Genomic DNA, 24,388 nt, shown 5'->3' with positions numbered 1-24,388 from the left:
AGAGGACCCCTCCGCCACTTCCAAACGGATTTGAGCAGAACATGTTTCTGCTGTCTGTCTCCAGGGCCCTTAATCTGCAGGTCACTTGGGAAAATTCTCTGTCAACGTCACAGAAAGAATTCAGTCACTTAGCTGTGAGGAGGTGCTGTCTGCGTGCTCCCGCCTGGCGCCTTTGCAGCGCCTCAGAGCTCACTGTTCCTTCACTAGCCGGGCCCCGCGGCCTCTGCCCTACCTGCCCCGCCCCCAGGACTGGAAGTTCCCCTGCCCCTCTGTCACCTGTCTCAGGCCCCGGCTGTGTCCCCACAGGTGCACAAAGCTGAGGAAGCTTGTCCTGAACAAGAACCGCCTGGTGACCCTCCCAGAGGCCATCCACTTCCTGCCAGAGATCCAGGTGGGGGCGGGCCCAGGCCAGCGCAGGGGTGGGGGCTGAGGGAGGGGGTACAGACAGACCCTCAGGAAGGATCGAGCACAGGCGTTTCACTGGAATGAGAGGGACCTGCATAGGCCTCCTGGAGGGGTGGCCTTTGCTGGGTGCTTTTGGGGAGAAGGTGAGCTACATCCCCGTATCCATGTCATGCTGGACGGCATCATGTAAGTCCCACAGAAGGGAAAACTGAAGGCCAGGACGGGCATTCACTGAGCCAGGATGAGAACCAGGCCCCTGGCCGCAGCCCTGGTGGCTGCAAAGCGGAAACAAAGTTTGGTGTGGCCGGGAGGTGGGACTCAGGCTCAGCGCCACCTCTGCTCACCCCTTGAGGCAGGTCCTGGACGTTCGGGAGAACCCCAGCCTGGTCATGCCTCCCAAGCCCGCTGACCGCACTGCCGAGTGGTACAACATCGACTTCTCGCTGCAGAACCAACTCCGGCTGGCAGGTGCCTCCCCTGCCACCGTGGCCGCCGCCGCAGCAGCTGGTAAGCGGGAAGGTCTGGCCTGAGAGGGGGCTGCTCTCTGGGGCAGCTCTCTGGACACTGGTGGAAGGTGTTGGCCTGGTTGGCTGGATGCCCCTGGGGCAGGCCAAACCGGGGCTTAGCCGTTTGCCTCTCCCCTAAGCAGGGGGTGGGTCTAAGGATCCCCTCGCTCGAAAGATGCGGCTACGAAGGCGCAAGGACTCAGCCCAGGACGACCAGGCCAAGCAGGTGCTGAAGGGCATGTCGGACGTGGCCCAGGAAAAGAACAGGAAGCAGGAGGTAAGTCAGGCCGAGGGCTGGGACAGGGCCGGTGGCCCTGGGCTCTGGGCAAGACAGACTGTGTGACCCAGCTCACGATGGAAGGGGGCCCTGGGCGAAGCCCCTGAGGCGGGTGAGACGTAGCGATGCCGGCGTGAGTGGCTGCACAGAACCAATCCGTGCGCTGTGACTGTGACCCCAGGAGGGCGCTGACGCCCGAGCCCCCGGGGGTAAGGTGCGGCGCTGGGACCAGGGCCTGGAGAAGCCGCGCCTCGACTACTCAGAATTCTTCACAGAAGACGTGGGTCAGCTGCCGGGCCTGACCATCTGGCAGATCGAGAACTTCGTGCCGGTGCTAGTGGAGGAGGCCTTCCACGGCAAGTTCTACGAAGCCGACTGCTACATTGTGCTCAAGGTGAGGCGGGCACGGCCCCGTGACTTGCCTTAGGTCGCTCAGCAGCCTCAGCACCGCAGCTTTGCTCACGGAGGCGGGTGGGGGAGGCTTTGCACAGGAGGCCGGTGGAGATGGCCCAGGCAGAGGTGTGGCCGCCATCCCCTCCTGGGCGGGGAGCCTGTGCCCATCAGAGCAGCCCCTCGGTGAGCTCGGGCCCAGGACTGCCTGGTGAGGCTGACGTAACTGTGGCCTGGCCCCCAGACCTTTCTGGACGACAGCGGCTCTCTGAACTGGGAGATCTACTACTGGATCGGTGGGGAGGCCACACTGGACAAGAAGGCTTGTTCTGCCATCCACGCGGTGAACCTGCGCAACTACCTGGGTGCAGAGTGCCGCACCGCACGGGAGGAGATGGGCGACGAGAGCGAGGAGTTCCTGCAGGTGCCGTGGGCTGGGAGGGCCGGCGAGGGCAGGGGCGAAGGGGTGGGGCGAAGGTGGTGGGCATGGCTAATGAGGCAGGCGGGGAGCTGAGACCAAAGTGGTTTTGGGTCAAGACCTGAAGCAGAAAGCAGGGGCAAAAATGGTGAAGGCAAGGGAACAAGATGAGGCCAAAGGTGGGGGGGCCTGGGTTATTGGAGGCCAAGAGAGATGGGGAACTGGGGCCAATATGGCTAGGGGGCAGGGCCACCACCTGGACACCAACGGGCAGGGCCAAGGGCTGGACCGAGTCCAGTGGGCAGGGTTAGTGAGTGGTTCTGGCCCTTCTTCCAGCTGCTTAAATGTAGATGAGGCCACACTCGATTTTACCCAGATTCGCCCACGTGTGCCCTCCTGTACACCTTCTGCACCCAGTACACATACCTCAGCATGCTGTGCACACCTGGAGTGCACAGGAGTGAACACATCCCTCCGTTTGTCCATCTTCCCACTCCAGTATGTGTCTGTGTTGATAGACACAGATCTTATTCCTCCTCTGTAACGTCATCATGGATTTGTAGCGCCCGGCACACCTGTATACAGGTGGGACTGCTGGGAGGTGGTGTTAGCTCATGATAAAGGCCTGCCCCCTCACACACAGGTGTTTGATAACGACATTGCCTACATTGAGGGTGGAACAGCCAGTGGCTTCTACACTGTCGAGGACACGCACTACGTCACCAGGTGAGGAGGTGTGTGGGTGGGCAGCATTGACCTGGACTCAGCTTGGAAGGACTGCGGGGAGGGTGTTAGGGTAAACTGGTCCCGTGGTGTCCCCTCCAAGCCACGTTTGCTCCGGCCTCCAGGATGTACCGCGTGTATGGGAAAAAGAACATCAAGTTGGAGCCTGTGCCACTCAAGGGAGCCTCCCTGGACCCCAGGTGAGTACCAGCGATATGAGGTGGGGGTGCCTGACTGAACCTCCCCTTTCCCCAGTGGGGGACAGATGTGAGCTCTAGAAGAAGCAGCCTTCCAGCAACTCTTAGACTCAGCCCCATGATGGGGGATTTGGGCCTGGGAACAGTCATTGCCTATAGCTGTCACAGCCCCTCCTCCCCTCCTGTCCAGGTTTGTTTTCCTGCTGGACCGGGGGCTGGACCTCTATGTGTGGCGGGGGGCCCAGGCCACGCTGAGTAGCACTACCAAAACCAGGTATGAGATGCACCCTGCTCAGACATGGGGAGGGCTTTTGTGCAAAGCAGAATTGTCACCTAAGAAGGGGTATGGGCCTTACTAAGGGCTTTGCACCTGTCCTCAGGCTTTTTGCAGAAAAAATTAACAAGAACGAGCGGAAAGGGAAGGCAGAGATCACGCTGCTGGTGCAGGGCCAGGAGCCCCCAGAGTTCTGGGAGGCACTAGGGGGTGAGCCCTCTGAGATCAAACAGCACGTGCCTGATGACTTCTGGCCACCGCAGCCCAAGCTGTATAAGGTGAGCGGGGCTGCAGGGCGGGCCTGACTCCACCAGGGGTCAGGTTGGGGGATGGGCCAGGGACTCCGTGGTGACTGGTCTTCATCTGGACTTTGGTGTCGAGGGTGCCACCTTCTGGACAGAATCGCCCTGAGCAAAGGTCTGGAGGCTGGCTCTGAGTCAGGCCATTAGCATAGTGTTGGGCTGTGTTTGCTGGAAGGAGCTGCAGAGAGGGAGGCTGAGAGTGCCTGGGTGCTGGGCCTAAGAACCTGGCCTTAATTCTGGGGTGCTGTGAGCAGAAAAAGGACAAGTTAGAAAATTAGAAAAAATAGTAAGTTTTGGAGAGAGTAGGCAGGGAAAGTACCATTTACAAGTCCTTCCCCTGATAGGGTACCCTTACAATGTCCTTGGGAAGAAGCTAAGGCCCAGAGAGGAGCAGGCAGCGGACCTGAGTGCTCCGGATCAGGACTTGTGGTGGGGCTTGTGTCCCCAGACCCTGCCCCGACAGCGCTGGCCTTTCCTCCTGCTAGGTGGGCCTGGGCCTGGGCTACCTGGAGCTGCCCCAGATCAACTACAAGCTGTCAGTGGAGCATAAGAAGCCGCCCAAGGTGGAACTGATGCCGGGCATGCGGCTGGTGAGACGCACAGGAAGGAGGGCGAGGAGGCAGGACCTTCCCCTTTAGCCCAGCACTGGTTGACCCCAGCCTCTGGCCCCGCAGCTGCAGAGCCTGCTGGACACGCGCTGCGTGTACATCCTGGACTGTTGGTCCGACGTGTTCATCTGGCTCGGCCGCAAGTCCCCACGCCTTGTGCGAGCCGCCGCCCTCAAGCTTGGCCAGGAGCTGTGCGGAATGCTGCACCGACCACGTTACGCCACGGTCAGCCGCAGCCTGGAGGGCACTGAGGCACAGGTAGCAGTGCGGGCCGCACCCGGGGCTCCTCCCCAGGACCCTCTGAATCAGCTACTGCCCTGCAGAGCTGAGCCACCCCCACCGCTTCTGTGCTGCTGCCAGGCCCCGCCCCTCCATGCCCCTCTCACTCCCGCTTCCTAGGCCCCCTTTTCTTGGGCTCCATCCTCCGTGACCTGCCCCTCCCACTTCTGGTTTCTAGACCCCACCTTCACACCCCCATGTCCGCCAACCGAGCCTCACCCCATCTACTTCCACCCCAGCCTTAACTGCTGACCCTCACTTGTGTTTTCTCCCCTTGGCAGGTGTTCAAAGCCAAGTTTAAGAATTGGGATGACGTGTTGACGGTGGATTACACACGCAATGCAGAGGCCGTGTTACAGGGCCAGGGACTTGCCGGGAAGGTGAAGCGTGATGCTGAGAAGAAAGATGAGATGAAGGCTGACCTCACTGCACTCTTCCTGCCAAGGCAGCCACCCATGGCGCTAGCGGAGGTGGGGTCGGGGCCTACGGTGATGGGCTGGGGCGGGGCCTGGGTGATGGGGAGGGGCCTAGAGTAATAGGACGTGGGGCAGGGCCTGGGTGATGGGCGGGGTGGACTTGGCCCAAGCTGAATGGGATGCAGCCTGCCCTGGGTCCTGGGAGGAGGCTCTGTGCAGGTCCCTGCCCAGTGAGGAGGGCCAGCTCCAGAGGCCCACCAGCAGGGGTGGGGTGTCACATGCAGGCTGAGCAGCTGATGGAGGAGTGGAACGAGGACCTGGACGGCATGGAGGGCTTCGTGCTGGAGGGTAAGAAGTTCGCTCGGCTGCCTGAGGAGGAGTTCGGCCACTTCTACACGCAGGATTGCTACGTCTTCCTCTGCAGGTGCTGTCCCCAAGTGCCTCCCTGGCCCAGCCCCTCCCTGCCCTGGGCCCTGCTCACTGCCCTCTGACCCTGCAGGTACTGGGTCCCTGTGGAGTACGAGGAGGAGGAGAAGGAAGAGAAAGAGGAGAAGGCGGGGGCCGAGGGCAAAGAAGGCGAGGAGGCAGTGGCGGAGGCGGACAGGCAGCCCGAGGAGGACTTCCAGTGCATCGTGTACTTCTGGCAGGGCCGCGAAGCCTCCAACATGGGCTGGCTCACCTTCACCTTCAGCCTGCAGAAGAAGTTCGAAAGCCTTTTCCCTGGCAAGCTAGAGGTGCGCCTGCCGTGCCCCTACGGCGCCATGCCATACCCCCATAGCCCGGGGGTGGGGGGGGGCGTCTGTGGGAGTGGGACTCAGACCCAGAGAAGGCTTGGCCCATGAAGGGTAGGGGGGTCCCACGGAGCTGCCCCCGACGCTTGCATACACCCAGGTGGTGCGCATGACGCAGCAGCAGGAGAACCCCAAGTTCCTGTCCCATTTCAAGAGGAAGTTCATCATCCACCGCGGCCGGAGGAAGGCAGCTCAGGGTGCCCTGCAGCCCAGCCTCTACCAGATTCGAACCAACGGCAGCGCCCTCTGTACCCGGTGCCTGGCTGGGGAGGGGCACAGATGGGCAGGTGGGCTCAGTGAGCCACCGACTCCTTGCTGACCTCCCTCCCCCGTGCCCAGGTGCATCCAGATAAACACCGACTCCAGCCTCCTCAACTCCGAGTTCTGCTTCATTCTCAAGGTGCGGCTGTGGGAGCGACCAGGACTGTGGGTCCGGGTGGGGGCTGCAGGGTGGGCCTGACCTGAACCCTCTGCACACTCCCCAGGTTCCCTTTGAGAGTGAGGACAACCAGGGCATCGTGTACGCGTGGGTGGGCCGGGCGTCCGACCCGGATGAGGCCAAGTTGGCGGAGGATATACTGAACACCATGTTTGAGGCCTCCTACAGCAAGCAGGTGACCAGGGCAGGCAGTGGCCAGATAGGCCAGTGAGGGCGGACAGGGACCCCATGCTGAGCCAGCCTCTTACCCACAGGTCATCAGCGAAGGCGAGGAGCCCGAGAACTTCTTCTGGGTGGGCCTAGGCACACAGAAGCCTTATGACGACGATGCCGAGTACATGAAGCACACCCGGCTCTTCCGGTGAGGCTGGGCCAGGCCCTCCCCCGCTGCCTCCTGCGGCCTGGGACTGCTGCTCATGACCCTGACCTCTGCCTGACCCTTGACCCCCAGGTGCTCCAATGAGAAGGGTTACTTCGCAGTGACTGAGAAATGTTCTGACTTTTGCCAAGATGACCTGGCAGATGATGACATCATGTTGTTAGACAATGGCCAAGAGGTGAGGCCCCTGTTGACCCTGCCCGTTCAAGGAGCCCACCCATTTGTCAGTGGGAATCCTGAGCCCAGGTCCCCCCTGACCACCTCCCGTCATGCCCACAGGTCTATATGTGGGTGGGGACCCAGACAAGCCAGGTGGAGATCAAGCTGAGTCTGAAGGCCTGCCAGGTGAGCTGGGTGGAGGGAGGGCTGCAGCTGGCCAGAATGGTCTGGAAGGCCTGCCCAAGACTCATGCATGTCCGCTCCCCAGGTGTACATCCAGCACATGCGCGCCAAAGAGCACGAGCATCCCCGCCGCCTGCGCCTGGTCCGCAAGGGCAACGAGCAGCATGCCTTTACTCGCTGCTTCCATGCCTGGAGCACCTTCCGGAAGGCCCTGGCCTAGAGCAACTGCCACCCCCTGCAGTGCCCCTGTGGAAGCCCCAAGCTCAGGGTGAGGAGAGCAAGGGCCTCTTCACCCACCACCTAGCCAGGGGCTGTGTCAGGGGGCAGCCCTGCTATGTCATGCCCAGTGCCACAGCCCCCCGCAGCACAGCCCAAGTGGCACCAAGGGGGCAACCCTGATGGGAAATGAGACCCCTCGGTGTGAGCTCATGTGTGACACCCCCTTCCCTGCTAGGGATAAAGGAGACATGATTGCCCTTTAAGAGATATTAAATGCTTTTATTTTCAATATTAAAAATCAGCATTTTTCATATTAAAACAGTGCTAATGTTAAAATTACAGAAAACCCCCAAGGTACAATCTACAGGGAAACCATTCTGACCCCCACATACACATACCTGACTGGGCCCCCGTCCTGGGTGCCAAGGGAGCGCCCAGTGTCTCTCTCTCTCACACAAACGTACAGGGTGGGAAGAGGGGGACATGCTAGCCCAGGAACAAGTACCAAAATAGTTTTAGAAAGGAGTGTCCAGCCCAGCACTGTCCAGTCCAGGCATTAGAAAAATATTCTTTGCAAAAGGAGGGGGAAAGGATGGTGTGTGTCCTTCCTTGTGGCAGCTGGCTTCCAGGTACTGCCTGTAGGAGAGGCCAGTCCGAGTCCACCCGAGTTCCAGGCCCACACCCCGGGGCCAAGGTGGGCAGGTGCCGCTGGGGCCCACAGGTGAGCAGGCGTCGTCTGCGAAGGGCTGGGAGGGAACACAGGTCCTGGATCCCAGCTCCAAGCAAGGCAGTGGTGGCAGGTAGTCCTGGCCTTCCTGGAGAGGAGAAGAATGGTCAGCAGAGGTCCAGGGAGGCCAAAGGGGCAGACAGCCTGGCTCTTTGGCTGCCACCTCTCAGGCTCCTCCAGGCAGGCAAAGGGCCGCCCCAGCCCGGGGGCAAGGACCCAGCAGGAACTGCTTGGAGAGGCTGGCCAGGCCTCAGCGTTGCGCACTTCAGTCCACTGTGGCCAGGGGTGTCCCCATCAAGAAACAGAGCTGGATCTGTACCTGATTGTGGGTGTGGGTGTGGGTGGGTGGGGGGGGGCTCTAGGTAGCAAATAGGATGGGAAGACTTATGGGCTCCAAATGTGGACAGGGCCACACTGAGGCTGCAGTGGTGGCCAGTCTCAGGCCAGGCCAGGCCCCGTTCAGGCTCACCCCACGGGGCCCCGCCTTGTGCCTGGGTGATCTCAGCTGCTGAAAGGGGCTGGCCAAACCTCCTGAGCCCAAAGCTGCCACCACCTCTTGTTCCAGACACAACCTAGGACACCCAGGGGCTGACAGGCTGGCTCTGTTTCTTTAATACGAAACGGTGAAGGTCACATCTGTGCGGCCCCGAAGCCCTGAGGGGCAGCCTGGAGAGCAGCAGGCTCCGGAGCACTGGCCTCACGGGCCTGCTGGGCTCTCAGATGGGAAGCCAGGCGGGACCCCTGGGGTTGAGGCCAAGAACCCAGGACAGCCACTTGCAGCACCTCATTTAATCAGGATGGCACAGGCTCGAGATTCGTCTTCCACCAGGTTCCTCAGATTCTTCGCAGCCTCCTCTGAAGAGCTGGGGAAAGGGGCGGTGATCAGGACTTGGGGTGAGGCCCCTCCTCGCTCCTGCATGCCTGGCTGGGACACTAGTTTGACTGAGGCGGGGAGGTAGGCAGGCTGGGAGCCAAGGCAGCCCTCCTGTGGATCCTGCCCGCCCACCTCACCCCAGGAAATCCTTCACATCCTCCACCGTGATGTCCCCCGTTGTGTCCAGAGTGGTGTCAGCACTGATGGCCGAGTCAATGGACATGGGCGAGAGCATGGCCTCAGGTCGCTCTGGGGTGTCTGCAGGGAGGAAGCGTCGGGCCTCTGTTAGGACCCCTGGGACCCTCTGCAGCCGTAGGACGTGTTAAACCCCCTGCCCCGCTCTAGCCTGGCGCACCCTCCCCAGGATTCCAGCTGTGCCTCCCGCAGAAGCCTCCCTATGTCTGCCTGGCTGGGGTCCTGCCACCCGTTTCATGCCCAGCCCCTCACCAGCTCTTTTGCTGTGGACAGGATTAGGGCTTCCATCACGGCTCTGTGGGGCCAGGAGGATGCCGGGGGTCCCGTTAGCCTGGCTCAGCTTGGGCGACTCTTGGAGTCTGTAGCTGCAGAGACAGGGCCATGATGGGGTCACAGGGAGGCACCTCAAGGCTCAAAGGACCAAACCCCTGTCGTCCCATTCCTGAGACCTGGGACTAGAGACACCAGGGAGGGCCACCCTTGCTCCATGCAGAATCTGGGGGTGGGGATGACAGCAGCCTTGATCAAAGGCCTCCCGGGCCAGGGGCTACCCCCTCCGTGTACCTGGCATGGGCAGCACCATGGGACCAGCTGATGTCCAGAGAACAGAGCGGCTCTGTGATGTTCCGGGCACTTAGGGAGAAGCGTTCAAACTCCGATGGGGAAATCAGGTAAAAACCTGGTGGGTGGGAGAGAAGGAGCCAAGAGTGAAGTCAGGCGATGGTCCCACCCTCAGCCCGCAGCTGGTCTCTGCCCGCACAGACTGACTAGCCCTCCCACACCCTGGCCGGCGCTGCGCCCACACTGGATACCCCTCCTGCTGACGCTCTCGGGAACTCTCCTGGACCCGCGTGGGCCCCTTGCCCCAGAGAGCCTTTGCCTCACCCTGGCCGTGGCGCGTGAAGACACAGGAGGCGATGCCGCTGATGTCCTCCTTCCGGATGCAGGAGTAATGCACCTGGGGCCTCAGGCCCGGCACCGAGAAGACGTGCACGTCACCCAGGTTGGTGAGGCAGGCCAGGCAGGTCTCGGCATAGTCCTCGCAGGCCACGCTGGCGAATGTGGCCAGTGCCACCTTGCGCACACGACAGCCCTCATGGGCTGTCAGCTTGAACTTGGTCTTGGCGCTCACCTTGGGTAGTGTGAACACCTGGCAGCGGGCAGATGGCCAGTGAGCACAGCCTGGTCCAGTCCACACCCCGAGCCCTACGCAGAGCCCAGCCTGCCACACAGGCCCATGCCCCTGGCCACTAGCACCCCTGCCTGAACACCCACCCCCCTGGAACTGCCCTCAGACCTGACCAGCTCCACACTGTTCCTAGAGCCTCCCAGGGCCCTTCCCATAGAGCCTGGCAAAACCAGTCACGCTGGGTTGTAAGGGTTAGATGGTTGGTATGTCCCCAAACCATGACCTCCTGCCAGAGCCCAGAGGAGTGGGTCAAGGGGTTCTGGGGGGACCCAGTGAGGTGGGAGGGCCTGCAGGCATACAAGCTGAGGAAGTCCTCGGGGCTCTGCAGGAGCACCTCTGCTAGCTGCGTGGGGTCCTGCGGGGGCTCAGCAGGTAGGCAATAGGCCAGGCAGGAGTTCTAGGGCGTCCAGTGGTATCCAGGAGGCAGGAGCCTGGAGGTATCTGCAGCAGCTCACCTTGAACTGCTCCTCAGACGCGATGAGCACTGCATGGCCACCCTGCATGTCCGGGGCCTGGGCCAGGTCCTGAGAGGCCTCGAAGGGCTCAGGCAGCGGGCGGCCACGCCCATCCAACACGGCAATGGCCACCACAGGCGCACGATGCATTAGCTGCACCTCCTTGCCCAGCACAGCCTCCACAGCTCGCTCGGGCCGCTTCTCGCTGCCTGCCACTGCCACTGGCACCTCCAGTGCGTAGGCAAACACAGAGCCTGAGTTGGTGCCTGCCCACATGGTGGGTCCGTGGTGGGCCGCTGTGGGGCAACAGGCTGTGAGGCAGGGATCAGCCCATACACAACAGATCCCTCCCCTCCTCTCCCGACACTGGGACCCAGGGCTGGGTCTCTCCTGCCCCACTTCTTCGGGGCGACCTCAGCCAGCCTTGTGGCCTTGGGCACCCTCTTTAAACTGCTGACCACAATCCGGGCCTCGGACACAACTCTCCTAAAGAGGCATCTCCACGGAGATGTCAATGGCACACAAACTAGACCCTGACCTCCCGAACCCACGCACTGCACCCTCCGCCCCCTCTCAGCAGTGCCGCCCCATCACAAAGCCTCAGCTCTCTTCCAGCCCCACATCCCCTCACCAGCCCTGGCAACACACTCAGAATAGGGTCCTCACCCCAAAAGTGCATCAGGGTCCCAACCGCACCCGATTCACCCCCACCCCTTCAGTGTGTCCATGCAGCAGACAGACACGAAGTCCCAGGCCTGGGCTGAAACGAGAGGGGACCATCTCGCCCCTCGCCCTGTGTGAGCTGAATCTCTGGGGAAGACCCTTTAGTGGAGAATCTGAGCTAAAAACCCAGGAGCCAAGGTGGGCCCGAGCAGTCCTGGCTTGGCGCCCTGGAGGTACGTTGACCTCAGCAACAAGGCAGTGAGCCACTCACACAGCTGACACCCCAACCCCCAGCCAGCCAGGAACTGAGCCCCAAGGGCCTTTTTACAGTGACTAGTAGAGACCCACGGGGCTGCCACGTCCAAACAGTGGGGAAAACCCACGGATAAAGGACCCTCAGCAAATAAGCAACACCAGAAGGGGCCTTGCTCACCCAGAGACTAAAAGACACACCACTAAATGCCCCGTGCAGGCTGGGGGCTGACGCAGCACCAACCATACAAGGCACTTTTAAGATGAATGGGGACAGAGACTCCGGGATCAGTATCAGCTCCATGGGGTGCAACTCGGGCACAACTGTAGGTCACAGCTGTTAGACACGAACTCAAGTACTCGTGCTGGGTTTCAGTTAAAACACTCCAGCAAAAAGGTAAGCGACATAGTGCAGTGGCAGCAGCGCCAGGTAGGACACGGGGCGACTACTCTCCGGTTTTGTGTAGGGTTAAAGTCCCAGTTATGTGAGTGAGAAATCAACTGATGAATTACTCAATAAACCTGATGACCGCATTTCTCTGCAGGGCACGCTCAGGGCTCCAACCACTTGGGGTCAAAGCCAGCTCCTGAGCAAGGCAGACAGCACAGCTCCTTGCGGATCCCTCCCCTCACTACTGACAGGCTGTGCGGCAGTCTCCCCACACTCACCCACCTCACACTCTACCCCCAAATCCTGAGCTCTCACGTCTGAGGTCCTGTAGCTCCCTCACTAACCCCGTGCCAGCAGAAATTCCAGGGGAACTGTGTGGTTGGCCTGGCACCTTGCTGCTGGTGCAGCCTGGAGGCCCAGTAATGCTCTCCCACCCCCTGGGAGAGGCTGTCCCACCCCTGCCCCACTGCCCATTTCCTGGATGGCCAACAGAGGCCTGCTGTGTTTCTCTAAACCCTGTCCCTCTCCTGGCCTCACCATCTCGGAGAAACGTGTCGGCAAAGTAGAGGCAGCGCACCACGCCCGAGAGGGAGTCATCGGCTGAGCGGGGCTCGATGCGGCGCTGCACGGGGGTCATCTCCACGTCATGGGGGCAGGCCTGCTCTGCCAGCTGTGCGTTGGCCTCCTGCAGCTGGGGGAGCGTGGGGCTCCAGGACACTGTCCTCTCCTTCAGAGCCCAGCACCCACTTCCCATCACCCTCCCCAGCTCCCCTGATCACCCAGGGCTGAGGGCTACTGAGGGTGGGCAACAGGGGAGCAGACACAGGGCCATGGCCAGGGCCAGGCCTGGCTCCAGGTCTACACTGCAGCCTCGGGGGGTGCTTCCTGGCAGCCTGGCCCCAGCTCACCTTGCTGTTGGTATTAACAACCCGTTTCTTGCCCGAGACTCGGCTTTTACGGATGCGCCGGAAAGACTGGCGCAGAGACTTCTTGAGCGACTTCACCCGGGAGAGTGGCCCCTCCATCGCCAGGGAGTCATTGGGGTGAAGCGTGCACCTGGGGGCAGACAGGCGCCCGTTGGGCTACAGAGCAGCCTCCTGGAGCAGCCTCTGTGCTCCTGTTGGCCCGGGGGCCAGGCATTAATGGTCCCTGGTCAGGAAGCCCAAACCCCACCCTGCTGCCCTGCCGACCCAGCATCTGGTGGGCTCAGCACTCTACCAGCAGCACTTCACATAAGGTCGAAGCTGCCAAAAGCGCTAGCGCCACCTTCACCACAAGCCTTACAGCAGCGGTTCTCAACCTGTGGGTCGCGACCCCTTTGGTGGTCGAACGACCCTTTCACAGAGGTCGCCTAAGACCATCGGAAAACACATATATAATTGCATATTGTTCTTGTGATTAATCACTATGCTTTAATTATGTTCAATTTGTAACAATGAAAAGACATCCTGCCTATCAGATATTTACATTACGATTCATAACAGTAGCAAAATGACAGTTATGAAGCAGCAACGAAAATAATTTTATGGCTGAGGGTCACCACAACATGAGGAACTGTATTAAAGGGTCGCGGCATCAGGAAGGTTGAGAACCACTGCCTTATAGGAAACTGAGGCCTAGCTGGGAGTGGGAGACACCAGAGGTCCCATGGAGCTGGGGCCGGGGGGACAGGCAGACCCCTCCCCAGGCTGAGGGCCCACACCCGCACCTGGCCAGCACTGGGCTCTTGCGCTGGTAGTCGAAGAGGCCGAAGCCGTGACTGGTGCCAAAGGCCACGAGGCTCCACTCCGTGTGCAGCGTGACCGCGGTGACGGCGGCCGGCGGCAGGCACTGAACCAGCACCCGGGGCTGGAAGCCGGCGGGCCAGGGCAGGGGCCCCGTGCGCGGGCTCAGCCGCTCGTGGCCCTTCCACGTGAAGCCCTCTCGGTCCTGGAGGAGGTCCACACTGGCCATGCTGACCGCCTGCTCTGAGGGCATGTCACTGAGCTCCAGCACCAGCACCTGAGCCCGCAGGCAGGGCAGGGGAGGGGTCAGCATACAGGATGGGCCACCATGCCCCACCGGAGCCTGCAAAGTCACTGTCAGGGAGGTCCCGGGATTGTCTCATTTACCCACTGAATAAGCACTTACTGAATGCCTACTGCACACCAGGGCCTGCACCGAGGAGCACAGTGGTGACCCAGACCCGCTAGTCCCTGCCCTGCCAGAGCCAAGTACCCCACCACCACCACTCCTAAGGCACACAGAGCACCTTCTGGATGCTCTGAGCGCTGGAAGAATAGCACTGAACAGACTGCTGGTCCCTGCCCTCCCAGGGTTCATCTAACATCCGGGCTCCAGCCCTGGCCCTAAGCCTCCACGTGCCCTACAGCCAGAGCTTGGACTTAAGGCCCCAACAACAGGCCCACCTCCCTGGCTGGCCTCACCCCACCTGGGGCCCCATTCCCACCTCTGGGCCAGACCCTCCAGTTCAGGCACACCTCTTCCAACAATCCCTCCAGACCCCCAGCCCTGAGGACCTCTCAGGCTCACCTGGCCTGCAGTGCCGGCCACCACCATCTGCGCTGTATACTTGCAGAGTGCCACCTTCTGCACCCCAAGTCGGGGGTCATCACTGTAGGGGTCAAAGCAGCCCACCTGGGGAGTGGGTTGGAGTGATGACACAGGGCAGAGCCAGGACCAGGCTCCTGGGGTTGGGGGAGGGGCCCACCTTGCGGAAGGGCGGCCAGTCGTCCTCGGGGGCCTGGGCCAGGCTGTCGGCGTGCTCACAGTCGGTCTGGAAGAGGCCAGCTGTGCTCAGCTTGTAGAGCGGCCGCAGTGCCACGCCAGAGGCATCCCAGAACCGCACAGTGCCGTCCTCGTGGCTGCAGGGAGGAAGCCATCAGGCCCATGCCGGGCCCCTGCCCATTCCTCCATCCACTCATCCTGGGGCCGTCATTGAGCACCTACTGCACAGGCCAAACGCTGCCCAAACGCCTACTGTATACAGCAAATAGGAAGCACCTACTGATTAGGCAAAGACATACTGAGTGCCGACTATGTGCCAGGCCACACGCACCTGGGCCCTTCAAACAGGGTGAGAGGTGTAGAAACAATCACCAGTGTGACGAGCAGGAAGTGGAAGAGGGGAAATCCAGGGAGCAGAGGACTCAGGGGTTCTGTCCTCACTGGGTCACCCAGCAAAAGGGATCGGAGTTAGCAGGTCACAGAGCAGAGGGCTCAGCTGGGCCCGAGGCAGCAGCAGGAAGACTGGGAGGCCAGCAGAAAGCGGGAGAGGAAGGGGGGGAGCAGGCCAATCTGGGGTGCTGCCTCAGGCGGAAAGCCCTGGCGTGAGCAGGCGTGTGGGGCTGGACGGGAAGCCCAGCAGCCCTGAAAGCCATGGTTAACCGTTTCCAAGCAGGAGTGGGAGGCAGAGCCAGGGCCCCCAGATCCCAGCACAGGCAGGCAGCAGGGGCAGGGCAGGAAGTCAGGCCCTGAGTCACTGGGCACGTCAGCGCCCGCCGGGCCAGGCCGGCCCAGATTCCCGGTCCCAGGGCAGGCTAGGTGGGTGGAGTTCAGCTCCAGGCCAAGACAGGGCAGGGAGGGGCTTGAACCAGGGTCTGAGAAAGCTACGATCCCAACCCACCCTCCTGAAGGGGGAACCCGGTCCCACCAGGGGCCAGGCCTGAGTCACTGGGCAGGTCAGTACCGCCTAGTCTAGGCTGGGCTCTCCTGCACCTGCGTGGGCTGTGCCCGGCCCCACGCACCCACATACACGTCACAACTGTGCTTGGCCAAGGGGCTAGGTCTGCCTTACCCAGTCAGCAGCAGCCCTCGTTGAGATGGTTCCTGGGCCAGGTTCCGGCCCCCGGTGATGGGCCAGCTCTGGGAGAGGGTGAAGGTATCAGTGAGGTCAGGACAAATTCTTCTCCCTTTTACTCTGGGCTGACACCCAGGACCCAAACTGCTTCCGAGTCCCCAAGGTACACCTGGCACATTCCACCTCCAGCTTTGCATCTGGGCTGCACTTTCACAGGGAACACCCTCCCCCCACAAGGCTGGGCCCGCAAGGTGCAGGCACACACCGAGGCACTGGAGGCAGGCTGGGCACTCTGCTGTTCCCCAGCGCTCACGATGCGGGCCCACAGCTTGGCAGGGACATTGGCCACGTGGGCCGAGCAGGTGATGGCGGACGAGTGCAATGGGGCCAGGTATGGAGCAGGCACCACCGGCCAGCCGGGCATTTGCAGGTCCAGCACCACCAGCTCTTCTTCAAGCAGCACAGCCAGGGCCTGGGGTTCGTCGAACTCTGTGGGACAGGGGCAGGGTGAGGAGCACGGCCACAGGCAGTGCCGAGTACCGGGTGGGGGAGGGCAACACACCATCCTCTGGCCGCATGCTGTGCACCGTGAAGAAGTCAATGATGCGGGAGGTGAAGTCCAGTGTCACCAGAGTGTCCGCCCGGAGCACACTCACACAGTGGCGGTCACCATAGCTGGCACGGGGCATGCCGCCGCTAAAGATGATAAAGTGGCCCCTATACAGGGGTGGGGGGCCCTGTGAGCCACCTGGGTCGGGAGCACACACTGCCCAATCCAGAGAGAGCATCACAGGACAACCCTGAGACCCGAGCCCAGCCTCCACCCCAGCCAGATGCAGCCCCCGACCCACACCTGGACCCAGCTCCCCACCTACCCAGATGCACAGTTTCGCCACAGAATCTTATTGATGGCTTTGCAGGGAAAGGGGCCTGGAGGGATGGGACAGTGTCAGGCTCATTTGCTTGCCAGGACCCGAAGAGCCTCAGGTCGCATTTCTCACCCCTTCTCCCATCCTGCCCACATTGCTCCTGCTTCATGGCTGCTTCCTGCCTCCGGGGGGGAAGGCCCACTGCCCCTAACCGTACACCCCACAGTGGGAGGGGGGTCTCGCCTTTGCAGATGTGGCATGGCGCTGCCACCTTCCACAAGTCCCCCTGGATGCCCCCACAAAGCAGAGGCGGGCACGAGTGCCCGAGCTTGGGATCGACCACCCGTCAAAGCCCTGTGCTTAGGAGGCAGGGCTGCCCTCAGCCTGCCCAGCACTCACCGTAGGGCATGGTGGCCACTGTAGGTTGCATTACTGGAGAGCTGCCAGTGTCCGCAGACCAGATGGCATAGCTGCCATCGCTGTGTGAGCTGACCAGCGTGCTGCCACTGCGCTCCCAACACAGGCTCTCCAGCTGCTGTGGGCAGAGCAGGTGGACATGAACAAGGCAGCCACGGCAGAGGCCCCGGCTATGGGCACAGTCTCCCACACCAACCTGGTTCCCCAGGAAGACGCGGTCCACACACTGTGCTGCCTGGTTCCAGATGACCAGCAGGCCCCGGCTGTAGCCAATGAGGATCCTGGAGGGGTCCCGCAGGTGTCCCTGCAGGGACTCCACGGGGCCCAGCGCCTTCCCGCACCGGTAGTCATCTGGCAAACTGCAGAGGAAGCCCAGGTGAGCCAGCAGGAGAGCTGCCCAGGCAGTGGGTGTGGGAAGCCCGCCTGCCTCTCACCTTCGCAGAACCTCCTCAGGGCTAAGGGTCTGACCCTCAATCAGCATCAAGGTGGAAACATCCAGGAAGAAGACGCTGCCACCTTCAGTGCCCAGGGCTGCCATGTTGCCAGCAGCCACAAGCAGGATCACTGTGATGTGGGCCAGAGTGGGCGGGCCACTATGGGAGACAGAGGGAGGCGGGGGAGGGTGTGGGCTCCTGCTGCTGAGGAGTGCAGAGGGTGCTAATGAGCTGCTACTGTGAGAGCACCGTGGCCCCTCTGCACTCACTGGGACCTGACTATCCCGTGGGCTGGTGAACTGGGAAGGCAGCAGTGGTGGCATCGTAATTAACTCGCTCAATTATTCATCAGGAAGTCAGCATGTCAGCGGGGACAGTAAATATAGTTCCTCTGGTCTCGGAGATGGGCTCCCAAGTCCCTCCCACCCACCAGAAGGGCAAGGCAGGAACCAGGCTACCCCACTGCCCCCTGGAGCACCCTGTCAGCACCGCACACCGCACACAGCACGGCCTGGCAGGACCCCCCTTCCCCCAAGCTTACCCTTTCACCTGTACACACTATGGCCTGTCATCCCAGCCCCAACTAGAGACACCAGGGGATCTGTGCTGATGGGAGCTCAGCTTGGACCTGCCCCACACCTGCCACTCCGCCACTGCAGGGAGTGCAAGGCCACCATCGGGTGCGCCAGTCTGGGGCTCAGTGCACCTCCCACCCTGCACCTCTGGTGCGGCAGCACAAACCCCACCTGCTCACCTCAGGCTCAGCCGCAGCTTCTCTTCTAACACCCGCCAAGCCCCTGGAGCACCGCTCAGTGACAAGGGGCCCGAATGCTGCCTCTGGGACCCAGGCTCAGCTCAGCATCCCCTGCCACCCTAAACCCAGCCCTCGGCAGTTTCTCGTCCCCACCATGCCTTTGCAAGGCTGGCTCCCCATGCCTAGCGGCTGGCCCCCGGCCAAGCCCACCAGTACCTGGCACCGTCAAAGCCCAGCCGACTGGGCAGTTGAAAGCTGAGTGCTTCCTCCAGGTGGGCACAGCCATTATGGTGGACGATCTCCCAGAGATGCAGGCTGCTGTCATCCAGCAGGGTCAGGAGGCGGCCCTAGGGGGTGTGCAGAGACCAAGACTGGGCGGTAGGACTGGGAGGGGGTCCCAGGGTTCACAAGCCAGCCAGCGGGGGCAGAGGCTCACCTGGCCGGGCAAGAAGTGCATCTGGGTGACTGTGGCCATTTCCCGGTGCAGGCCTGTGAATTCCACACCAGGTGCGCCATAGCTAAGGGCAACAGGTCAAGGGCAGAAACAGGCAGAGATGCCCAGCCTCCTCCTCTTCCAGGGCCATTCTGATAGCTCCCAGCCAGGCCTGCCAATCCAGGAGCCCTCCAAAGTCCAGGTGGGCCCCTCCCTGAAGAAACACTGCCCTGCACCCCCAAGTCATCCTCAAGCTCAGAAGGCAGGCTCCACTCAGCTCCTGCAAGTCCTGCTGTGGTACAACCTTCACATCTTTAGCTATAAAATGGGTAGTGGCTCCCACCTCACAGGGCTGACCCAGGGCAAGTGAGAATAAAACATGCTCAGCACATGCAGCCCACTCTACATCAGCCTCATGTGTCCGTGTGCACGAGAGCTGGCCCCACAGGCAGCGAGGCCAGGCCAGGCTCGGGCAGGAAAGCTGCTTCTTCCCACAGCTCCAGGCCCCATTCCAGCCACAGGCAAGGAAACCAACCTCCCTCTGGGGCAGGCAGGCAGCAGCCCCCACCCAAGAGAGGGGAGAGGCCAAGGCCTGTCCATTCACAAACCAGCACTCAGAGGCTTGAAGAGGTTGGGTGACCTGCTTCCAGTGCCTGGCATCAGTACCAGAGTCTCAGCAACTCCAGGTCTGACAGTGAACAGGCAGGGCCCCGGGGGCCCCGGAGGGAGGGCAAGGGAGAGGTCAGCAGCATTGCCTGGGGACAATGCAGGAGCCAAGCCGTTGCTTGGAGCTGGAGCTAGGATTCCCTGCAGGAGCTGGAAGCACACAGAAGAGGGGACAAAAGAGGGGGCAGAAGTGCTGGGCAGGAACCAGAGTCACCAAGGAGACAGGGGGAGGGGCGCCTCTGTGTGCAAGGCCTTCTTCTCAAGCCTCAGTTTCCCAGCCCAGGGGTGGTTTGGGGCAGGAAGGAAGGATTGGGGAGAGCTCTGGCCTCCTCTGAGGCTCTCCTAGACGTCCAACAGGTTCCTTGTGAGCATGAGAAACCGGCGCCCAAGACAGACCAGGACACAAGAGGGCCAGCACCAGAGGCTAACAGATGCCTGACACGGGGCACCAGGCGACACCACCTTCGGAGCACAGCAGGTGGGGCAGGACAGCACCTCGAGGGCTGGGAGCAGCAGGCAGGAAGTGGATGTGGATGGTGCTGGGGGAGCATCTGGCCCAGCCACACCCCCTCGTGTAGGCAAACTCACCAACTGCAGGTCCAGACGCCGACGCCTCCCCTCCCCTTTACAGGCATTTACTCATTCTGTGCCGCCCAATGTCCCTGATGAGGACACTGAGACCCAGAGGGTCACATAGGGAGGGGTGGAGGTGGGCACCTCACACCAAGCAGGTGCCAGACAGTCTGCACCCCCGTATCCCGGAGGGAGGGAGGGCTTCACTTCAGGCAGTGGAAGTGCGATGCTCCACACCAGGCAAGAAGGCATCCAGCTGTCTGCTTGCCCCCACCCACCCGGGCTGACAGGGAAAATGCCCGCTTTGTGCGGCACACACAGCCCATTGTGCAACCGCCAGCATCCAGGTGGGGGCCAAGCTGCGCTCACCATGCCGAGCCTGGCACTGCCCCCAGCCCCTCGCTGGACACGTGTCTCACATTGGTACACATGTGTAGCCGGTCACCAGGGAAAGACCCACTGATGTGACCCTGGCCCACCCACCAACCTTGACAGGTACCAAGATAGGCCAGCCCCCTGGCCCAGCCACCCTTGTTACAGCTGCTGGGACAATGAATAGCAGGGTTGCCTAGGGTCGCGGGCTGGAATGCAGTGAGGGACAGCTGTGGTCACTGCAAGCTGTGCCCCCACCCCCGCATTATCTCCACGAGGAGGGATCTGAGGGCAGAAGCTGCACCAGCCTCCACCAGGTCCAGATGCCTTCCACAGCCTCCCGGGCTGCGGCCTGCCACAGAGCCAGCGCATAGGTCGCTACAAGTAGGTGGTCCTCACAGCCCCGAAGGCTGTGCCCCGCAAAGGATACATCTTGACGGCCCCAGACCTGGTGCCAATGGCCATGATGCGAAGCTCAGGGTCGAAGGCCAGGGCGCTGGGCTGGTTGGGGAAGCCATGCTCCACGGTCTGTGGGGGGAGGGGAGGACACTTGCACAGGCACAGCTGCCCAGGCCCACCCAGGGGCCCACCCCAAGGCAGCCTCAGGCTCTGCTGCTGCTGTGCACCAGGACTCCAGCTGGGCCCCTGTGCTCTGTGTCTGCAGCCTCACTGAGAAATGGGCAATCATGCCTCCAGTGGGTACGGAGGGGCTGAGCCAAGCCCCCGTCCCTCGGCACTTGTGTCCATCCCACTATGTGCAGGGCTCTGACAACAGGCAGGAAGCACAAGGCTCAGAAGTGGGCCACCTGCCCCAGGGGCTCTGCCCTTATTCCTAGGGGCACGGACTGAAGCTTGGTGAGGCACCATGCTGCCTCGGGTCCCCCGTGAAGTCCATGGCACTTCCCAAACACAGGCCCCACGTGGAGGTCAGAGGCCAACCCCCAAGGTCATCTAGGCAGAGTCAGAGACAGAGGAGCTACCTACGCAGGCCCTGAAGGTGTCACCCACCTCCCAGACTTGGGTTCCCCAGCTGGAAACGGAGCAACAAGGTCCCCACCCCCTCTGTGGCAGGGATGGTGTGAAGAGGGCCTGTGCACTGTTGGTATTAATGGAATGGCTTCCACCTGGTCCTCTGCTCCTGGCAGGGCCAGTCCCAACGTACACTGGTCCCAGCTTCTCCAGCCCAACTTGGGCTTTCCCTCATCGCCGACCCACCCAAAAAGCTCATACTCATCCCCCGAGGCCCAGCTGGGGCCTCTGCCTGGAATGGCCATGCCCCGGCCCCATGTCCTCAGCACCAATGTGGGACACCAGCTGGGGCCTCTGCCTGGAATGTCCATACCCCGGCCCCATGTCCTCAGCACCAATGTGGGACACCAGCTGGGGCCTCTGCCTGGAATGGCCATACCCCGGCCCCATGTCTTCAGCACCAATGTGGGACACCAGCTGGGGCCTCTGCCTGGAATGGCCATACCCCGGCCCCATGTCCTCAGCACCAATGTGGGACACCAGCTGGGGCCTCTGCCTGGAATGTCCATACCCGGCCCCATGTCCTCAGCACCAATGTCGGACACCAGCTGGGGCCACAGATACCTCTCGATCACTGCCTCAGCAAGACACTCATTTTTTAAGAAACCGGGACTGCCTGGACAGGTGGCTCAGTTGGTTGGAGCGTTGTCCCATACACCAACATGTTGCAGGTTCCTTTCCTGGTCAGGGCACACAACGAAGTTAAGGGTTTGATACCCAGTTTGGGTATGTATGGGAGGCAACTGATCGATGTTTCTCTACCACACTGATGTTGAGAGAGAGAGAGAAAAGAGAAAAGAAAGGAAAATAAAAGAAACCCGGGTCCCCAGGCCTCTTGCCTCAGCCCATCCAAGCAGGGACTGAACCCTCCGGATGCTGGCCTTGGGCTAGTCACAGCACTCTTCAAGCCTGTTTCCCATTTGAGCACTGGGGGACAGGGAGTCCACTGGAAGACACAGGTGCCCATTTGGCTGAGGGTGGGGGGCAACTTCCCTTTCCCACCAGCACTGCTATGCCAACACTGGACCTGACTGGCCAGTCCCCCCCTCTGCTCAGGAACCCTCCCACCCCAGGGCTCCCAGCTACCTGGAGAAGGTAAGTCCTCACATCTGGACTTGTCTTCCTCCTCCCACTCTCTCCCCCTCACTTAATTCTAGGCCCAGTGGCCTTTTGATCTCCTCCAATTTACTAGGCAGGTTCCTGCCTCAGGGCCTTTGCATCTACTATCCCTCTACCTGGAATGTGCCTTATCCAGCACTCCCCAGCATTCGGGGGCCCCTAAGCCATCCTGGCCACAGCAGCCACCCCTGCTCACAGGCTCCAGGCCCTCACCCTACCTTTTTTCAATCCAGAGTACTGGCACCATCCAAACTGCTGCATATTTTGCTCTTTTGTTTTGGCTTTTCACTACCTCCTCCACTACGACATCAGCCCCCTGAATGAAGAGGTATTTGTCCCTTTTGTCCTCAGCACCCAGAACTCACACAGTCAGAGCTCAGTGTCAAGGGACATAGAGTGGACACACCTCCCACAGGCAACACGTAGACAGGGCTGGGATGTGGACCCAAGACTGAGTCCAAAGTGGATGTCTGCGCCTGTCCCCCCAATCCCACTAGAGAACCTGGGTCTAATCGCTCTTATTGTATTTTTGGCATCTATTCTCTAGTGATCACTTACCACCCCCTCTGGGGAGCCAGCCCCTTGCCCAAGACCACCTCCCTCCTACCATTGCTGCCCACTCAGAACGGGTCCTCATTCTGCTTAGCGGGGAGCCCTCCCCTTTTGCCAAACAGGACCAGCCAGGGGGGCAGCCTCCTAGCCTCCCACCATCTGCTGCATGTCCCCACTTCACACCCAACTCACTGGCTGAGGAAGTGACACCTGAGCTCAGTGCCTGCCCCGCTGCACTGTCATTCTCACCTCAGGGGCTCGGCACAAAAGGGGGACCTGGGAGCGCCTTCCCTCTGGGCCTGCAGGCTTCTGGCAGGTTCCTGGAGAGTCTGAGGGTCCTGGCAGCCCCACCACCTCAGAAGCCCTGCCTGCCCCGGGGAAATGCCCTGGTGCCTCGACCACTCCAGGTCTAGCCGGCCCAGAGCTTCCTCCTGGACAAGAGTCTCTTCTCGGACCACAGCAGCCCTCAAAGCTAAAGTCAAATCCCTACCAATAAGGAGGACGAAGTGACCCAGTTCTACCTGTGACTCTGGGCAAGTCGGCATCTCTCTCAGAGGCTCCATTTTCTCACCTGGGTGCCGGGCATAACAGCTCAGCTCCCCGGGAGCTCAGGCCTGAGCAGCAGAGGGCTCTGGGCTAGAACTCCGGGGGCTGGCGGCCGCCCAGGCAGAGGGCGGTGGGGGCCGAAGGCTGGCCTGTCCTGCCCAGGGAGGACAGGGGGCGGCCCTCCATCCCCCGCTAGGCTGCAGGGCTCAGTGGCACAGGGGGCCCAGCAGGGAGAAGAGTGGCTCCACGTCCAGGGAAACTGAGGCCCCACAACCTGAAGTGCAGGGGGGTCCACAGCCAGGCATCTCCCCTGGAGCCCTGGGTGAGGGAGGGGAGGGACATAGAGGGATCCCCAACCCTCCCCCTCCCCATCTACCTCCTCTCCTCGCCCCTCCCGCCCCACCTGGGCTGCCCCGAAGGCGGACAGGGATGAGGGGAGCCTCCGAAGAGGGACAGAAAGATGGAGCGAGAGACAAAGTGAAAATTCGGGAAGCCCGCAGGATGGAGAGGCAGCGGAAGAGGACCGCACCGCTCGGAGAAGCAGAGAAACAGGCGCGAGATGATGGGAAGCGGAGAGGAGACCCGCAGAGACGACACCCGGGGACCGAGGCGGGGACACCCCGCCCCAGGCGCGCGGGCAGAGGCTGAGCTCGGGGGGCGGTCAAGCCGGAGGGCGGGCAGCGACGCCGAGACCTGGGAGGGGGCCGGGGCGGCCCGCAGCCCGGGAGAGGCGGACCGGGAAGTCAGCGGAGACCCGCAGCCCCGGAGACGTCGGAGCTGGGGCGGAGGCGAGGGCGGCCTCCGAGAGCGCCCGGCCCGCCGCCCTCCCGCCGGGCGCTCCCTCCCCGCGGCCCGACGTGGCTTCGGAGCCCGGGCCCCCGGCCCCGGCCCGCACCCTGCCGCCCAGCCCGGGCCCCAGCGCCGCACCTTGTGGAAGGCGAAGAGCTCCTGCTTGAGCTTCTCGCGCTGCGGGTCCGCGCCCTGCCGCCGGAACCGAAACTTCATCATCTTGCGTCCCTCCGCCGCCGCCGCGCCCGCCGCCGCCGCAGCCGCCCGCAGGATGCGCCGCACGGCCCCGCGGGTCCTGAGGCGCGGGCGGGGCGCCAGGAGGTGC

General features: G+C 61.9%; 2 protein-coding genes across 9 annotated transcripts in view; one reads left to right on the top strand and one right to left on the bottom strand.

The window, feature by feature from the left end:
- FLII (FLII actin remodeling protein) overlaps positions 1-7,284 on the top strand; it is a 13,327-nt gene extending 6,043 nt beyond the window's left edge. Inside the window, exons 10-30 of one of the 2 annotated variants that reach the window (XM_036296248.1) lie at positions 307-391; positions 762-912; positions 1,055-1,188; positions 1,370-1,582; positions 1,823-2,002; positions 2,640-2,722; positions 2,845-2,919; positions 3,107-3,190; positions 3,297-3,468; positions 3,978-4,082; positions 4,167-4,358; positions 4,661-4,849; positions 5,080-5,219; positions 5,295-5,529; positions 5,687-5,841; positions 5,926-5,986; positions 6,072-6,200; positions 6,280-6,386; positions 6,477-6,582; positions 6,684-6,749; positions 6,832-7,284. In XM_036296248.1, the coding sequence (XP_036152141.1) occupies positions 307-391; positions 762-912; positions 1,055-1,188; positions 1,370-1,582; positions 1,823-2,002; positions 2,640-2,722; positions 2,845-2,919; positions 3,107-3,190; positions 3,297-3,468; positions 3,978-4,082; positions 4,167-4,358; positions 4,661-4,849; positions 5,080-5,219; positions 5,295-5,529; positions 5,687-5,841; positions 5,926-5,986; positions 6,072-6,200; positions 6,280-6,386; positions 6,477-6,582; positions 6,684-6,749; positions 6,832-6,966 (2,797 nt within the window). In that variant the 3' untranslated portion in view covers positions 6,967-7,284. Of the gene's footprint in view, positions 1-306; positions 392-761; positions 913-1,051; positions 1,189-1,369; positions 1,583-1,822; positions 2,003-2,639; positions 2,723-2,844; positions 2,920-3,106; positions 3,191-3,296; positions 3,469-3,977; positions 4,083-4,166; positions 4,359-4,660; positions 4,850-5,079; positions 5,220-5,294; positions 5,530-5,686; positions 5,842-5,925; positions 5,987-6,071; positions 6,201-6,279; positions 6,387-6,476; positions 6,583-6,683; positions 6,750-6,831 lie in introns of both variants that reach the window. The other variant, XM_036296246.1, reaches the window with a different exon arrangement.
- On the bottom strand, positions 7,224-24,388 carry LLGL1 (LLGL scribble cell polarity complex component 1). Of its 7 annotated transcripts, none has more exons than XR_004965610.1 (23): positions 24,202-24,282; positions 20,459-20,556; positions 18,421-18,502; positions 18,201-18,331; positions 17,231-17,389; positions 16,993-17,155; positions 16,779-16,914; positions 16,386-16,440; positions 16,073-16,227; positions 15,776-15,999; positions 15,508-15,575; positions 14,422-14,575; positions 14,244-14,348; positions 13,420-13,712; positions 12,620-12,767; positions 12,249-12,402; positions 10,406-10,701; positions 9,647-9,911; positions 9,326-9,440; positions 9,014-9,126; positions 8,699-8,824; positions 8,476-8,555; positions 7,224-7,780 (listed from the first exon to the last, which is right to left on the bottom strand). XR_004965610.1 is itself a non-coding variant. In XM_036296251.1 (23 exons), exons 1-22 carry the CDS (start codon positions 24,280-24,282, stop codon positions 8,477-8,479), a joined length of 3,174 nt encoding a protein of 1,057 aa, XP_036152144.1. In that variant the 5' UTR covers positions 24,283-24,388; the 3' UTR covers positions 7,224-7,780; position 8,476. The 7 variants fall into 7 exon arrangements, 3 of the variants coding, with proteins under 3 accessions (XP_036152144.1, XP_036152143.1, XP_036152142.1); XM_036296251.1 differs by having other exon boundaries at positions 8,704-8,824; positions 16,073-16,206; positions 24,202-24,388; XM_036296250.1 differs by having other exon boundaries at positions 8,704-8,824; positions 16,779-16,911; positions 24,202-24,388.

The sequence above is a fragment of the Myotis myotis genome, unplaced genomic scaffold (assembly GCF_014108235.1).
Source record: "Myotis myotis isolate mMyoMyo1 unplaced genomic scaffold, mMyoMyo1.p scaffold_m19_p_29, whole genome shotgun sequence".
Lineage (NCBI taxonomy): Eukaryota > Metazoa > Chordata > Mammalia > Chiroptera > Vespertilionidae > Myotis > Myotis myotis.
This window is presented reverse-complemented; position numbering and strand designations above follow the sequence as displayed.